Source organism: Cyrtonyx montezumae, unplaced genomic scaffold (genome assembly GCF_038088225.1).
Source record: "Cyrtonyx montezumae isolate F1298 unplaced genomic scaffold, pur_monq_1.0 scaffold_20, whole genome shotgun sequence".
Lineage (NCBI taxonomy): Eukaryota > Metazoa > Chordata > Aves > Galliformes > Odontophoridae > Cyrtonyx > Cyrtonyx montezumae.
The window spans coordinates 4,520,822-4,538,301 of NW_027071937.1; the positions used below are offsets into that span (position 1 = coordinate 4,520,822).

General features: G+C 43.1%; 1 protein-coding gene across 16 annotated transcripts in view; it reads left to right on the plus strand.

Annotated features, from left to right (window-relative positions):
- The window catches only part of FNBP1 (formin binding protein 1), a 76,022-nt gene that overhangs the window by 53,763 nt on the left and 4,779 nt on the right, over positions 1 to 17,480 (plus strand). For 2 of the 16 annotated variants that reach the window (XM_065737459.1, XM_065737458.1), the window contains exons 10-18: positions 498 to 680; positions 5,115 to 5,201; positions 8,405 to 8,419; positions 8,560 to 8,595; positions 11,820 to 11,929; positions 13,872 to 14,004; positions 14,828 to 14,949; positions 15,400 to 15,539; positions 16,419 to 16,577. In XM_065737459.1, the coding sequence (XP_065593531.1) occupies positions 498 to 680; positions 5,115 to 5,201; positions 8,405 to 8,419; positions 8,560 to 8,595; positions 11,820 to 11,929; positions 13,872 to 14,004; positions 14,828 to 14,949; positions 15,400 to 15,539; positions 16,419 to 16,577 (985 nt within the window). Of the gene's footprint in view, positions 1 to 497; positions 681 to 5,114; positions 5,202 to 8,404; positions 8,420 to 8,559; positions 8,596 to 11,819; positions 11,930 to 13,871; positions 14,005 to 14,827; positions 14,950 to 15,399; positions 15,540 to 16,418; positions 17,131 to 17,480 lie in introns of those variants that run through there. The other 14 variants (XM_065737456.1, XM_065737457.1, XM_065737460.1 and 11 more) reach the window with 14 other exon arrangements.

The following is a 17,480-nucleotide window of genomic DNA, read 5'->3' on the forward strand; positions in this document are numbered from 1 at the left end:
CAAATCTGTGGAATTTGTAGAAGTGAAGTTTGATGCACATTACTGAGGTGTGATTCGAAAGCAGGAAGGAATGTGGTTTGTTGTTTTCCAGATAATAGAAACGCTACTGGGCACTAAGGTACCTTCCTTATCTGATCCATTTAAATTCAGGTATTTGAAAGCTCTATCCATTTGCATTATTCCAAGTTGTCCACAGAGCAGAGCAGGGCAGTTTATAGGGACAGCACTGCATGGAGCAGTCTGCATGAGCTTCCCGTCAAAATGCTTTGTTACTTTTCTGTTGCATCACTTACTAAAAACTTCAATTTATCATACCTTCGTTTAACACAACTCTAAATACTTCTCCCCCCACTTCTTGAACCATGGCCCTTTAATATTTAATTATTTAATTGTTTTTTCTCTGAATTTCAAATATTGGTTTTGATGCTTATTTTCGTTTTGTGTTTTATCTTTTTATTTTGATTTTATTCTGTCACTTCTCCATCTCTTATACGTAGCTTATGTCCCTTTTAACATCCCCCCATCAGCCCCCTCCTCCTCCCCCTGCCTCTGCCTCACCCTCTGCTGTTCCAAACGGCCCCCAGTCTCCCAAGCAGCAAAAGGAACCCCTCTCCCATCGCTTCAACGAGTTCATGACCTCCAAACCCAAAATCCACTGCTTCAGGAGCCTAAAGCGCGGGGTAAGTTCTCCTCTGGATACCTCTCTTTCTTTCCCTTTTCTTTCTTCCTTGCGCTTTTATATTGCACGTTCTGTTATGTAAAAAATCGTTTTGTTTGGTGGATGAGTCCGTTGTGTTTTATCATAACATGCAGACAAATCCAAGGAATCCCAACCTCTAAAGTCATTTGCAGTCAAAAACCCCACAGTGAAACCACAAAAAGTACAGTTGCTGATAGGAGTTACCCATTTCTTTTTTTGGAAGGAGGGAGAATGGTCCAGTGCATAGAAAGAGCAGCTGAACTTGAAGTAATATTCACATACAAGTCATAAATGGTTAATTTAGCAGCTCTACGTACTCTGCTGTTCAGAATTGGAGGTCATTTCCTATGAAGTCAGAAGATTTTGTTGGTGCCTGAACTGACTTTCACTTCCCTGTGCCACCGTGCACATGGTTCAAAACTACATTCTGTGTGCAAAGCTTACAGTCAAACAGGCAAGCTCTGAAACTCAGCTGGGAGGCTCAGAGGGGTTGGGTTTGGGCTTTTCCTGCCATCAGCTGAAGCTGTGTGCTGCCCTACTGCTGACCTTGGGGATCCACCTGGGTGTAGATAGAACTAGATCAGCTTCTCGTGACACAATGCCAGCATTGCAAGTTCATCGTACCTTTCTCCTGAAACAAACCTTTCTTTTTTTAAAACGAAGAGAATGGGTTTTGTTTTCTTCACACAAGCCCATGTGTGGCACAGTTGTGCTAGGAAGTTGCTTGTCTCCCACTGCTTTGGCTCTTACGTTTGACTCCTTAAAAGTATTATTGTAAAAATCACAGGAAGGAGACACAACTGTGCAGTACATTACAGTCTGCACTAAAATACACATTTTAACATCGAGGAAATGTAACTGCTTAAAAAAGCCCAAATTCTGCTCCAGGGACTGCACTGACATTTAGGGACGAGGACCGGAGTTATTTAACAGCAGAGATGATTTCAGTGGGGAACTTCAGTGGTTAGTCACAGAGAATTGAAAACTGCTGTAAACAATATTTTGTCTCATCTGGTTACAGACACTAAGATTAAATAAAAAAAGTTATTATTTTTTTTCTGAGTAGAGCAGTTTTCAGTTCTTTAAGGAACTGCCATTTAATGATGTATTCAGAGCGGGATCCAAAAAATCCCATTTCTGATGCTCTCCTCCAGGGAAGCGGGTGGTTTCTAAGCTGTCCTAAAGAGGTTTGGTAAATGTGCCTCCTCCCCTCCGTTGCAGCTTGGTTCACAGCATCTCTGCTTTTAGGGGAGGGGGGAACTGCCTTTCCACCCTGCTTCTGAAGCAGCAGGCATCTCTGCACTGCTCGGGTGGGCTGGCTCCTGGAAGCTTGGTTTGTGGGCTGCAGTGAGGCACGTGGGGGAGGAAGGCACTGCTGGTGATGGGAGCTGACATTGAGATGGAGTCTTCCAGCAGTGCCGTTCACTGAAGCGATTATGTAAAATAATGCTGAGTATTTCTAGTTCAGTTTAAAAATACCAGCTTACAGTTCCTTGGGCAATGCACGAGCTTGCATTCCCAATGTATTAACTCTTGAGTGTTTGGCCACATAAGCAGTTATGACTAGTTGCTTTTAATATTCACCTGAAAAAATGCCATAACATGCTAACTGTCTTGAGAAGTCTGAGCTAGTCCTACAAATGCTTTGCACTGTTTTTTTTTTTTAATTGGCTTGTTTGAAAAGTGAAATAATGAGAACAATTTCCTCCAGCTTTCTCTGGAATCCTTCTAATTTTTGCTGACACGTTCATTAAAAATGCAAAAAGGAAGGCTGCTGCTACATCTTCATTTGAACCTTTCACTGTGTTCTCCTTCTCTTTCATTTCCTTCCTCTGTTAGCTACCAGGATGTTTGTACGTAAACAGTTGTCCTGCCTGACTCATCCAACAGAGTTGGAGGCCAGTGCTCAGATCATCGTTGGCTTTTTCCAGAGGGACGAATTCAGGCCTCTTAGTTCATCTAGAAGTATGGAGGAGGAGAGGCTGCAAAGAGCTGGCAGCTCATACTGTCTGCTTTGAGAATGTTGTTGACATTTCGTAGGTCCTTGGTGATTTTGGTTATACAGAGCATCAGACTGAAAGGTCATGGAAGTGCTTAATGATCTTCGAAAATGAAATTCTAAACAGATGCACCCCAATCTCATTTATTTGTCAGATGAAAAATGAATTATTGTAATCTGTTTCCCTCTCATGTGGTCTGATGTGGCCCTCTTTATATACAGTACAGCTGGGTAATATAATTAATTCTGCTCTTACAATATTAAATTCAGTAAGATTTCCTTTTCTCGGTCCCCCTCCTTCTCCTTGTCCCTCTGCCAGATCCAAGAACATCTGAATTTTGCTCATGGGCAGTAATGTTGCTAATGCTGCACTGAGAACTTACCAAAGAAATGAGAGAGGAGGAGGCAGAGAGATGCTCTGTGCAGAAGAGTATTTGATCTGTACAGGAATACAATAGCAGAACAACTCTGGGGAGGTCGAGCAGGGGACAAACAGAGCAGTACAACGTAATGGGTGATTGGCTTTGGACACAATAATTTCATTTGCTCTGAATACTGTCTCCACACTGCTGGTTTTGTTCAGCCCAACACCTTGCAGTACAGGTGACCGTGGGAGATTTGAAGTACCAAAGTAATTGAGATTTAGATTGTTCAAACAAATTGTCAAGAAGCAGGTCCTTCCTGGCTTTGTTGATAAGCTGAGCTGTTAATGCCTGCAAAAGGCCATGCAACAGTTTGTTTATTCCAGAGGAAACAGGATCGTACTCATTTCTTTCCCCAATTTAAGGAAGAGGTGCATGGCACTTAATGTGACCACAACTAATAAATAACGAAAGCATAATGGGATAAATAGAGCAGCAGAACTATGCATTGTAACTGGTCCTTGGAATGTGGGGCAGTGATCCCATGCAATCCCTCCATAAAGTCCTCTTGAGATGGAGTGGCAGTGTTTTTCAGTAATTTCCTTCCAAGTTTTGCTTTAGCATCTAATGTTACATTTGGAAAGAGAGACTGCAAAGTTAACGTGGGAAAGCCTGTTGAACTGGGTGAGTGATGTGAAGTCCTAAACCCAGCTGAGCTTTAGTTTTGCTCCCAGTCTAAATCCCATTGGATTTTGTTCTCACAGAAGGAAGATATCTGAGCAGCAGATGTGAGGTTAATGCAGAGGCACCAATAGCACTATCAGTGGTCACTGCCAGTGTGAAATCCTGGTCTGTTTGAAAGAAAAACAACAAAACTCATGTTGGTACAGACACTTGTCAGTGCCTGTGGTTTTCTAATCATGTTTCCCTATTTTCCATCAGACTGACTTTCTTCTAACCCCAAAAGTGTCCATTGTATAGAATCAAGTAAAACCTGTTGCAGTGCTTAGCGTGGATCTGAGCTGAAGGAGGGGCTCAAACTCAGGGTTTGTTTTTTTGAGTACCGTCTCTAAATACTCTTTAAAAAGACAAAATTTGACATAAAAGTATAGTGCTTACAGTCAACACTGTCTCCATAGGGAAGTAAAATCCAGAAGAGTACAAAAATGAGGAACCACTTACATAAGTCATAATTTCATTTATGCTTGCTCTGCTTTTTCTAATTCCATTTTGAGGACAGAGGAAACTTAATATTCTGGTAGTTGAAATTAATTTTGTGGTTTTGCTTAATTGCTACACCGGCAGTAACATCAGCACCTTTATTTGGAGAGCAATACTTCTTCACTAACTAAATCCAGGGGTAGAACTTACGCCCTTGAACTGTTGTGTACATTGGGCTGATCTGTGTGTGTCATCATTCGGACACTGGATTGTGCTCAAACTGGAGGTGGCTCTGGGAGCTCAGGCACAGATAGCACTGTCACTGCTGAAGCAGCCCCATAGGGTTCTGTGGAGGGATTTTTGTGGTTTCCTTTTCCGTGGAAGTTGTTGACTTCATTCCAATGTAACTTTATTTCCATTGCATCAGTTAATGTTTTCCCTTACCGTCCTGTCTTGCTTCTGTGATGTACTGTGCACCTGCTGCCCTGCCCAGGGACCACGACTTCGTAGTGATTGTGCAGAAACAGCAGCCATACCACACCACCTCCTCACCTGCTGTGCTCCCTGCCCGAGGGAGTGCTCCGTGCTGCAATGCAAGTGTGTGTGTGCCAGAACACCGGGGCTCGGGCGGGTGAGCTCGGTACAGCTGTGGGTTATTCTAGCAGAGATCTTTTCTGACGTGGCATGTTTAAGCAAGCCTTTAAAAACATGTGAGATGTAAGTGTTATAGAAGTGCTGAACTCGATTAATGCTCACGGAGCATCTAGCAAGCTTCCACTCTGTACTTAAAAACCATTAAACGCCGAGCTGTCTTTTGCTGTAGAAGCAGTAAACACGGGTGCTGTGCTGGTCTCCACCGTAACGGATGTGTTTTCTCTTGCTGACTCACCAGCAGACACAGTCTTTGTATTTTCACAAAGAACTCATGAAGAGGACTTTAGGGACACCCACGTGTGCCATTGAGGCTAGGGAATACGTTGTAAGTCCGTGTATGGTGTGATCGGCCCATACCGTTGCTGCACAGTCGCTAACCCCACTTACAACGCCCTCAGAGTGCCGTGGCAATGTGCTTTGTGAAAAAGAAACAGAAAACTGCAAACCTGGTGAGAGGCAAGCTGCAGCTTACTGTGTTTGTGCAGGGAATACTTGTTTGCTAGGCCTGGAAATGCTGAAATTCACACTCCTGTTGGAGCCGTTCTAAAGTGTGCTCGGCTGTGAAGTACATAGAAACTGAAAATTACGTTCTAAATTTGATTGCTCGTGAGCTGAGCTGCTTTTACAGCAAATTTCTTCTGTGTAAAGGTACTCCGGGTGAGTTCCTTGCATTTATCCCAAGTATTTTATGAGTGCACCGTGAGCCAACACTTTGTATGAGCGGAGAGAGGCACGTTCCTGGCCATGGTGGTAGAGCACTCTGCTTTGAGAAGCTTCCCTGAGCTCTCTGGCAATGACAGCTCATGGAATCAAAGCTTGTGACTTCTAAATCTGATACCCACAGAAAGCACTGTATAGGGTGGATTGCTGCAGGAGCACTGAGGAAGAAATTTACCTTCGGGCTGTCTGGAAATGCAGTGATTTATTTCAACCCTGATTTCTGTAAGTGAGGTTAGTGTCTGTGACTGTCCAATAACACATGGACTTCGTGGCTTTCCTGTGCTCTCATGTGTTATTGAAGCTTGTGGCTCTTAGGCTCTTCATTTTTTCCCTGCAAGACTAAGCTAGGCTTGTTCTGAATTGGCAGCTTGAAACAGATTTGCTCATTTTGTAGCAATGTGATTTATTTGATCATTTTGAGGGGCAAAAATGCACCTCTTCCAGGAGCTGCAAACAAGTTTATAGTTGTGAAAACCCAACAGAATGGGCAAAAACAGTTATTTAGTGAATGCTCAATGCAGATTTATTTTCAATCTGCTTATGTTTGTTTATGGAAATGGAATCACTGTCATATAAAATTATCAATGCATTTCAGAAATGGAAAGCTGTGAATATGACATTTCAGCATTTCGTTGACTGCGATCTGCTTTACTTGTACTGGCTGTAACCATCCCCGATGTTCTCTTTGGAAATGCTTTTAATACGTTCTCTATTTTTGTCCTACTTAACAGTGCAAGAATTGGGCATACAATGTCTGTAATCCCTTTGAATTTGCTGAGTTTGCAGCAGAAGAGCAGTCTTGATGCACATGGTGCTCCGCAGTAGTGTAGTGCCTTTAGACCTAGTGTTTAGAAAGTAGCGCATGTAGCATACATCTGTGCCTTCTGTAGAGTGCTTCAGAGGTAAATATTTCCTCTGCACCATGAGTCTTGTCTGTACATATGTAGGATCTCAGTTTGTGCTGATCATGTCTATGCTAAAGTTCACAGGAATGCTAAAGAAATTAAAAGCTGCCCACACTGATTATCTTCTGTGGTGTATTTTAGCTCGTTCTGACTCCTCCTATGATTCTTCTCTCAAACTGATCAGTTTTGTTTGGTTTCTCAACAGCCCCATAACGAGAGAGTAAATTTCTTTACTGGGCTGCGATTATTGAGCATTTCTGTGCCGATAAACTGAACTTTAGAGGGAAGCTGAAGGTATCAGTTCCAATGGAAGAGTTCTCTACTAATCTTAAGGCTGTGTATTTTCCTATATCTGCTAAGTAATGATAATTATATTTGAAAATGTAGTATTCCCTGAACAGGGTTCCCAAAACATCGTGGGTGTAGAGCCACCTTTATTTTAAATCCATCCCAAAGGAACTCTTGCTAAAAATGGAGCATCTGTTTTGAGAGCTCCGTGTCCAGGAGCTGTCGATGCAACCATCGGAGAACTCTTGAATGGCAAGATGTGCAGAAGTCTGACAACAGATCACTGCCTGGAGCAAGAGATGTTTTCCTGTTTTCACATTTCACTTGTCTCTGACGCCGAGCACGTGTATTTATACACTCAGAAGCTCGTTGCGTAGTTGGAGCATTTCACAGCTGCCCCCGAATTGCTGGTAGCACAGTCACAGAGCACGCTGCTGGAAGCATGAGTGCAGTTTTGGTTCTCTGGCTTTGTACCTGGAGCAGCAGTTAGCTGAAGCAGAAAGGCACTGTAATACTGTTAGGCTCCTATCTCTTGGAAAACCTTCTGACTTGCAGCTGTCAACATCTTCCAGCACTGGAAGAGAGCTCTGGTAGTTCTGGTGGTTGAGTGGCTGAGCACATTTGTTCACCTGTCAGTTTGGGGCCCTCCAGTGCTGCTGAGAGCCCAATGTGTAAGTGATGTAGCACAGAGGCAAGCTGTGCTGCTGTGTAGGTGACTTTTTTAAATGTACACCTTTCTTTTTTGCACTCTCTTCCTTTCTCAGAGTAGCTAAAAGATAATGTTTTGGCTCTGCACCAGGGAATGTGGTAACCTTTGAGGACTGGACCATGTATATCATTTAAGGAGCTTGAATAGCATCTCACTGTGCTGCCATAGAATCAATTTGGTGTAAAGAGATTATTTTCTTTTTCCTTATTCTCGGTCCTGACCTTGTCTGACCATGTGGCCAAAATAAGTTTGAGATAAGTATCTGTATGAATTGTTTAAGAACACTAAATGGCTTAAGTGAGCGCCCAGAAAGCATTGTATGCAGCAGTGGAGATAATTCAGGAGTATGGTCATTTGGACACGTGCCTGCGAGCTGGGCTCTGTCTCCTGGAAATGAGCTGAGGCCCCAGCATGCCTTCAGCAGCAGGAGCTGAGCAGTGCTGTACTCTCCCTACACGTGGCTGTGTGCTGCCTTCCCCTGCTCCTGCACAGAGGGGCTGATGCTTGTCACTGCACTTCAGAGCATCTTCACTATGAAGCAACTTGCATACCTTTACAGTTGTTTTGTTTTGCAATTCAAAATTCAATGAGAAAATCCCTCTCGAGGCAGCAAATGGGGCAGCCCAGGCAGCCCTCTGCCTGCAGTACAGAAGCACACAGGCAGTGCTGCCCTGCTCCCAGCTCAGCTCCAGGCGAGGCCGTGGCAGCAGCCCAGTGCTGCTGGGCCCTCTTGTGAACTTTTGCACAGATCTGTCAGTGTTACCCATCCTGTGTTCCAACAGCAAGGGGAATGTGTCGTGTTATTGTAACAGCACTCTGAAAAGTTCCTCTTCTTCTGATGCTCTCTTGTTTTTGTTTTTTTTCTCTTTCTCCCCCACCCCGTCTCTCTCCAATTTTTACACGAAGCTTTCTCTCAAGCTGGTAAGCACATTTACAGCATGCCTGTCCTGTGTTTTAATCACAACTTTGTGTGTGTTTTAATGTGCACTGTGCCACGTATGACATGACACTGAAATTGTTAAATTTGTCTCTTCTTTGTTTGCTTTTTTGCTGTTTATCAGATAACTCTGAATACACAGGTCTGGAGTCTAATAGAGGTGATCGGAACTCAGTCTTTCTAATAAGCTGCTAAAAAATTAAATCTAATTAATCTAATACATAGTTTAGCTTTCATTTTTTTAATCCAGGGCTATGAAAATGTAGAAAAACAGTATCAAGTAATTCTGTTACTGCATAAGTATAAATTGAGACATTAAAAGAAATAAAGGTCTTTGTGTTCGGACTTTTTCCAGAGAGAAATGCAGGTATTTGGTGTGACTAGCCACAGAGTTTGTGTTCTGTGCCCAGGTGTTTACTGGAAATCTGCACCATGATCACCTACATTTTACAGCCCTATGTAGTCCTTCAGAATAACTAATATTCCGTAAACCGTAACCAACAAGGTTAATTCAGTCTGATTTTAATTTGCAAATAATATTATAAATCTGAACCCTAAGTTTGGTCTCGGATGCAGCTGGGGAGGTTGCTTGAACCACGGTAAGGTAACGTTACAGAGTTGGAAAGGGAACGGGTGAACCTATTTGGGAAAGCACATTGGGCTGAGTTTGATATTGCAGGTACCGTGCTGCTTGAGATGTGCCACACCTCACTATGTTTCTGGTGGCTTGTTGGTGTTCCTCTGCCCTCTGGGAACACAGCCACTCTGCCCCAGTTCATGCATACATTGCAGAGCCACATCGAGTGGTGGCAGCTTGAGAGCTTCAGAGGCTCTGCAGCTCCGTAACTGCATTAGCTTGGAAGTTCTCTTTATCCTCACCACTCAGTACCTTCAGCTGGGCTCCCTCCCTGTTACTCCTCCCTACGTACACGTTGTCCATGGGTAGATCGGTTTGGACCTGTTTGTGTCATGGCAGCTTGTTCTGAGGAAAGGTGTGTGTCCTGGAAGCACCTGGGGGAGATGTGTTGTGCCTGTGGGGGTGTCAGGCCCTGCAGCTTCCCTGCACAGTGCAGTGACTCAGTGTGCTTTGCAGTATTGTGCTTCTGAAGACCTGTGGTAGGAGTGGGAATGGTGGAAATCTCTGCCTTAATTGGAAACCTCCTTCTTTTGTCTGTTGCCATCCACTGGCTTATTAGTCCCAAGTGTTTATACCAAGAATTTCCCCTTGTTTTTGTGTAGTGTAGCTGAGCAAAGCCTTCATGTGTGTGGGAATATATCCTCCCCAAGCACAGCTGATATGGCCTTTCCCCAAGAATTGCACAAATCAAGATGATGTGTATTTCTAGAAAACATAAGCAACATTTACTGCTTGAGAGATGGTGCTGGCAGCTTTTGCTCGAGAGCATGAAATGTGCCTAGCATGTGCAAAAGTTGTCCCTTGCCTCTTCCTGCTGGATGAGGACCTACAGCTGCTGTTCTGATGGGAAGTTACCAAGCATGGAATAAAGTATCTGTGAGTTCACCCAGTCTCAGGCATGCATTTCTACACAACACTAATGCTTTGGTCTGAAGCATTGTGAACATAAATACTGAATTTAATCTGGCCTGGAGCTTTCAACTGAAGTGAAGAATCAAGAAGAGCTTTTCCAAATTGCTTTGGGTGCCTCTCATATCAAACTGAGGATGTTTTCAAGCACCTCTGCTTCTTCTGGATAGAACTGAAAAGAATATTTTATATATAGTCTATCTGTTAACTGCTCATTTATTGACAAACCTACATCCAGTTGCTTTGCCTTAAAAAGATATGTATGGTTTAGCATGCAGACTGACTGTAAAATATACTAAAACAGCCTCACGTGATGTGGGAGTCACTGCGAAGCAAATGCTGCCAACATGAAAGAAACCTCCTGTGCCATGCACAGCAATGGAAGCAGGAATCCCACCTCCCTGGGCTGCACGTGGCTCATGTTTTAGAATTAGTGTGACTCGATTCTTGCATTTGTGTTAAATTTGCTTTCCCGTTGTCTCACAAAATGGAAATAGGAGTGTGTTATTACACACAAGATCGGACTAAGATGCATGTCTTGTTACCTGCTGAGAACTAACATGGCAGCAATTTCATTCTGCTTTTCTGAAATTAAATGAGAGGAGATGGAGGAGGTGACCTGGCTGGAGTTGTCCTTGTGGATGTGCTCTGACACCCACGTGACTTCACTATAAGTGGTGTGTGCTGCAAATTCAGAAGGAAGAGCATGCTGTCCTGGAGAGCACATTCAGTGCAGAACTGGATGGATCTCATGGGCAGTTTCTGTGGACACTTTGCCACTAAATCACTTTCCTCTAAGAGAGGGATTTGGCATTTTAGTAGAACTAATGTTTTCACTTAGCTCACGGGCTTTCAGTGAGCTGATGAGCTATTGAATTTGGGTGCTCAGCTTTGTATTCCTTCCCCTTATTTCTCACGTGTTCCAGTGTTCCTCCTTAGAAACGGAACTTGGAACAAGTGAAGAAGACCAAGAGGAGAAAAACATGTACAAATTCTAGATTATGTACCTGGCCTTCATTCTTTTGTGATTCAGCTAGTTATAAGTCTACCTGCTATACAAAATTAGGGCAATCAGGGATGAAGTGTAGGAACAGCAATAATTCATAAAAAATCTGACAAACAGCTTGAGGACTTGCGAAGAGCTGCAACCACTTCCATCAAACCAGAATGGTGCATTAGTTTCACACAAACAAGGTCAAATAGCCCACTAGTTTCATCTTTGTTATTCCTTTCTGTTCTTTTTTTTATAAAAAAGAAACAAGCAAATAAAAGTAGTTTTGCTATACACATTAACTATATAATATATGTGGCCCAAGACAATTCCTCTTCCACTCAGTGTAGCCTGGGCAAGCCAGAAGGTTTGACACCCATGAGTAGAGCAAGCCAGCAGTTAATGGTGTACTCAAGAGGCATGACTGTGACACAGGAGTAGAAGCTACCAACTGCTTGTAGGGGGATGCTGTGTGTATAGGACTAGGGGAGAATGGGAAAGTTGAGCTTTCCACGAGAGTGAGATTCTGCTAAGTAGAATCTGGCTTGAGCTATGGTTCAAAGCAGATTCTCAGCTTTGCCATTGAATTCTGGCATTCCTGATGATCTCCCATTAGCCACTGGGTATGGAAGTGGTATGTGGTCCTGGGCTTGTTATTAGGCATTCTGATTCCTAACCATCCAGGGGCTGATAACTCATAGTATAAATGATAACAATGCTTCAGACCATTGTGATTTTGGCACAGATTTGTGAGCTATTTTCAAAATGCAGTCCTGAAGGATTTGTTTTGACTCTGATTTTTCTGCTTTTTTTGTTGTTGTTTTTCTTCCTATATTCCACTCTGCAGGGAGCAGGGCCAGAAGACTTCAGCAATCTCCCACCTGAGCAAAGAAGAAAGAAACTTCAGCAAAAAGTTGATGAACTAAACAAGGACATTCAGAAGGAGATTGATCAAAGGTAAGCCAACTCCTCCAGTGGAAAATGAAGTAGATTAACTGAAACAACGAAAACATAAGAACAGATATTAAGAATGAGATTCTGGTGTTTTCTAAGGTGCTGTTCCAAGAGAAGACACAAAGTTTATTTATTGCTAAAAATGTCTTAAAATGTCTTCTGTGATCAGTTACTTAATTTTGGTTGACATGGATCAGAGCTCCCTTGTAGGAGAGTAGCAGTTCAGTCACGAGCAAGACAAAGATCACTGTTGGATGCATAGATATTCTTTGGTGTGTGACGTGAGCTGTTACTGAGGACTGAGGTGGTGGGGGGGGAGGTGGATTGTTTGGTTGGTTTTAGGTGAGTGCAGGATGTAAAACGTGATCTCAGTCAGGGTTACAATCATAGACCTCTCAGCACCAAGCAGATTGCCTGCAAATGTTTGATGGGCATGGGTACATCCCAACAGATGAGGTTATTATGAGCTCAGTAATGTTGTCCAAAGTGCTGATTGTTTGGTGTGTAAGATGCTTTGAACTGTAGCATACAGATCCTGGAAGTGGGAAATAGGAGTCCAGTGCTTTTGTGGATGCTTTTTGTACAAGGCTTCATTTATCACTGTGGTTGAGAACAAGACCGTTTTACTTACACACTTTCTATTGATTCTGGCAGCTTGTGTTTGTTGCTTTCAGTGTTTGTTCACATTCTAGCTCCTGAGATTGCATTAAAAATTCAGCATGCAGAAAGCAGAACTTTTCTGCACACATTTAAGACTCAGCTTCACTGATGCTGGTTCATCCCAAAACATTGCTTCCTGCTCCTGATCATTTTATGTTTTAATTTCATCGCTTTTATCATAAACGAGAAAGGAAGTCTGCACATGTTTATATTACTTTCCATAGCTTTGTTCCCTCCTGTGGTAACTTGCATTTGTTTCTACCCTTTTGTATTGATTCAGAGGTAACCCAATGTTAAAATCTGATAAGAAATCAGAACAGAATTAAGCTGTTTTAAAATGAACGTAGTACGTGATTGGGGAATTAACACCAGCAGTTAAGGAAGAGTTAAAGAGCAGTAGTAATCATCGTGACTCATATGTTTGCAATATTGTCCCTTAGGGTTTCAACCACAGAGCAGTCCCACTTCCTTGCCACCCACACTTTTTCTGTGCACAAAGCAAAAGCAGGCACAGGATTGCAATTGTCAAGAGTTTGATGGGAAATTCCAAAATATAAAGAGCGTTAACTTGAGTCGTGGGACTGACATTAACCTTTTTCCCCCCAAGTAATGCCTGGAGAAAAGCTGAATAGCTGAGGCAGAAATACAGGAAATCAGCTCGTAAGTCCATCCATCTCCAAGCTCTGAAACGTTCATCATGCAGATAACTTTTTCCTTAAGTTCAGCTTGCTTCAGGTCAAAGGCAGCACGCTGCTGGCAATGAAAGCTCCTCAGGCTTCCCTAAGGGATCTCGTGCATGTATTATATCAGCGTTGGTCTTATGGTACTACATTCATCATAGTGGGCCCTAATATTAACATCTCTGAAACCGTAGGCATTTGGCATCTGGGTTGATAGGAAACACAGCTCCCAGAAACAGTCTGGTAAAAATACTGTGTGGCTGAACAGGATGCAGGGTCGCGTTACGTGGCCCAGGGTCCATCTGTTGCTGCGCTGCGACAAATGCAAACCATCTGGATTCAGCTTCCTTTTAAGCAGTGTGAAATAAATATCTTACAAACTATTAGCTTTGCAAAAGGCAAAATGCAGCAGGCAGGGTGAGAATTTCTGGTTATCTGGTTATCATTTCTGTTATTATGTCCACATCCAGCTCTTTGTCCCAGTTACTCAGTTGGATTTCAGCCCATGATGGAGAAGAATGATGCAACTGTTTGTCTGTCCTCCACCCCCCAGAACTGGGATAATATTCATCTAGGAACTTGTATTTTTCTTTTGTCTCTTTCAGAGATGCCTTAACAAAAATGAAAGACGTGTTTATCAAGAACCCACAGATGGGGGATGCAGCGAGTGTGGACCACAGATTATCAGAACTTGAACAGAACATTGAAAAGCTACGATTAGAAGTACAGAAATTCGAGGTATGGGGAGGATTGTAAATGTGATGTTGGTCTCAGTGAATACACATGGCTTTGATGAAAGTAGCTCAGCACATGCACAATTCTAAGTAGGTGCTTCAGTGCTTTTCCAGATAGAAAGGAAACGTTTCAATCCATTTCTGTGAATGGAGAAGTGCTACTTAATCACTTACATTAATTGAGATCTTTCAGCTTATTTGTGTAATGTGAATATGCACTATCTCTTGTGACTGTAAGACAACAGCCATGCTCCTTAATTCACCCAGAAGTCTACGCCAAGTAGAGGAGGAGATAAAACATAGGATTCTCTAGACTGCCCAGAGAGGTTCAGATGCCTACTTAAATAATTACAGTCATCATACTGCAGATGACTAGGGAAAATTGGAGGAACATAAGTGAGAAACAGCAAGACAGGAGCCATCAGATTAACATGCCATTAACAGGAAGCTTTTTAGAGATGCAGAATCCCAACAGCACGAGTGGTATTTGGAATAAGAGGCTCCATTAGAAATGTGTCCATAACAATTAACTCCAGAAGGATTATAGGACTGAGGAAAGGCTTCATTCTGCAAGCTGGGCCACAAACATAAAGATATACAGCCTGTTAATAGATGTTCCTCACACTCATCTGTTCTTGTTTTTGGTTGCTCACTTATCCATTTGAGAGCCTCCCCAGCCTTTCTGCTTCTGATGCTACTGAGGCTGGTGCTGCTGCACATCTTACTTCAGTGTGACTGGACTTAGCAGTCTGTCAAACTGCAACACGGCAACGTGTGTCCCATTGTGTAAGCACTAGTGGTGTGACACTGCTGCTTTCTGATGGCAGGGCTGGCTGGCTGAGGTGGAGGGCAGGCTGCCCGCGCGGTCAGAGCAGGCCCGGCGGCAGAGCAGGCTGTACGAAGCCCAGAACACTTCAGCAGAGAACAGCTGTGCACAGGACCGGGAAAGGTACAGTATCTGTACAGAGCTGCCTTGTTTGGGCTGGTAACAACTTGCTTTCTTTGGCTGCATCATCAGGAAAACTGCTGCTCTGCAGCATTCAGGAGCTCACTGTGGGACTAGGCTGAGGGCAGGGGCTCCGTGACAGCAGTTCTGCATGCTGGTTTCAGCCTTATAGAATATTCCAACTTTAAGAGCTGGTTTTTTCAAATATAATGGCCCCTGCACTCACTGCTGTGAAGATAAGTGAGATAGGTACATTTTACAGCCTATGAAGAGAAAATTGACTATCGCATTAGCACAGCTGCTCGTGGTAACAGCCTTTCCTTAGCACTCTTTGGAATTGCTGAGCTGCTCCAGCTGGAGTTGCTCACCTTGTCTTAAGTGCTTGGTAGACAAGCCACCCTCTCTGCTCCCGAGGCTGGTCGCTATAGTTGCTCTGTATTTTTCTCTCTTGAGCAGCCCAGATGGCAGTTACACAGAAGAGCAAAGTCAGGAGGCTGAGATGAAATTATCTGCAACAGATTTTGATGATGAATTTGATGATGAAGAACCACTACCAACCATAGGAACGTGTAAAGCTCTCTATCCATTTGAAGGTATCGCTCAATTGTCTCTGCTTTTACTCATTGCTTTGTTTGTTTCGTATGAAAAGTGAATGAAATATGAAAAAACCTTCATTTAACATGCAGTGCTTAAATAGACAAAGAAGGACTGAGTGAGGCTTTGGCATTGTTCTGTTTTCTGGTGGCACCAGGGCAGTGATTTGTCTCGCATCTTGCAGGGCTTCTGCAAGAACAACAACCACATCTAGAGTTGGGCATCCCTACAGTGCTAGAGAGAAACAGTGAGGGAATAAATTCGTTTTCTTCAGTGTGCTTCATCCCATTCTTACTGAAGCACCCTATGAGAATATTTTCACTGGAATTGTGTGCTGGGAGGGACTAAACTCAAGTTGTGTTATCACCTGATCACAGTATGAACCACTGTTACTGGTGGAAAAACCTGTTACATGTTTGGGAGTTCTGCTGTGAGGACAAACTTACGTAAGGGTTATATAACTGAGGGTTGTGATTCTCAGCTGAAGTTAGTTCTTATTCATGTTGCATACAAAGCCTCAGAGTTTCAGCTTGCCTATGGTGATTGAAAGTCTGGCCTGCAGTCACTGCTTTCCAGTGGAGGAGCTGTAACAGCTCGACACGAGCTACAAGAATATTTGCCAGGTTCAGGTTACTAATAACACGGGCTCTTCTCTCTGATGGTGGCATTGGTGTTTCCTATGGCAATTCTAATGTCAAGATCATGTTCCTTCTTTCATTGTGCCTTGTTGTCTCCAGAGTCACATATTCTTGTTCATGCTCCTAGTGATGCAACAAAGATGTCAGCTCTTAGTTCCTGTCTGCCATGAGCATTCCCTGCTCCACCTGTGGGTCTTACTGTGCAGGGCAGCTTAACATCCTTGTTATCATGTCTTTCAGGTCAGAATGAAGGAACAGTTTCTGTAGCAGAAGGAGAGATGCTCTATGTAATAGAAGAAGACAAAGGTGATGGGTGGACACGAATCAGAAGGAACGAAGATGAGGAGGGCTATGTCCCTACATCTTATATTGAAGTCTATTTGGACAAAAATGCCAAAGGTGCTATGACTTACATTTAATACTATTTGTTTGCTTTCACAGAGATACCCAAGCCTTCAACTTTGTGTTGCATATAAAAATGCCTTTTAAAAGTTTATACAGTGCCACAAAGTGCATTATTTCATACGTGGACTAATATGGCTTGCTGTACTGCAAAACACACATTTTGTTGATCAGAGCAGGCTAGTGCAGTAGAGGGGAAATGCAGCCTTTCCTAGGAAGTGCTTGTTCAACTGTCTCTGCCATTGCACACCCAATCTGGTGCAGGAAGCACAAGGTCATTTGGAAAAATTGCTGGTTTTCCTTACACATCCTGGGGCATCTCAGACATATTCACAAGTCAGTTGTTTGTCCCAGACTGATTCAGTGGCTTTCTGCACAGGAAATGTTTAGCCTGGTGTTTTGTGTCTCAGTGTGGTTGCTTTTCAGAGCCTAATGAGTTCTGTGGACCTTTGGAACCAAAACCCGCTCATCATTTCGTTAGTGTGTTGGGAAGGGCAGGGAGAAGTCTTGCCAAAGCCTCTCTACACAGCACTGTGTGATCCTTGATAAACCATTAGATGATAAAACATTGACATTAAGGAAAATCCTCTGCTCTTTCCAGTCTTGACACATTTCAGAAAATGGTCTTTTGGCTCTGTTTGCTGCTTCAGATGAAATGCATGTTTTCAGATGACCCATAACATGGTTTCAGCTTCTGCTTAGATGCAGTCAGTGGAGGCACTCTGAGCTTAAACAGTTTTCTGTTTCTTAGTTGTCTGTGTCTTAGTCTTTTGACCCCTCCCAATTAGGTGTATTTTGTAAGCAAGCAGCACATGCAGGAGAATACTGGGTAGAGTACATGCTAGCATGTAAATACCTGGTAATATAAAACACTGAGAAGTTTTAGGTCTGTTTCAAATT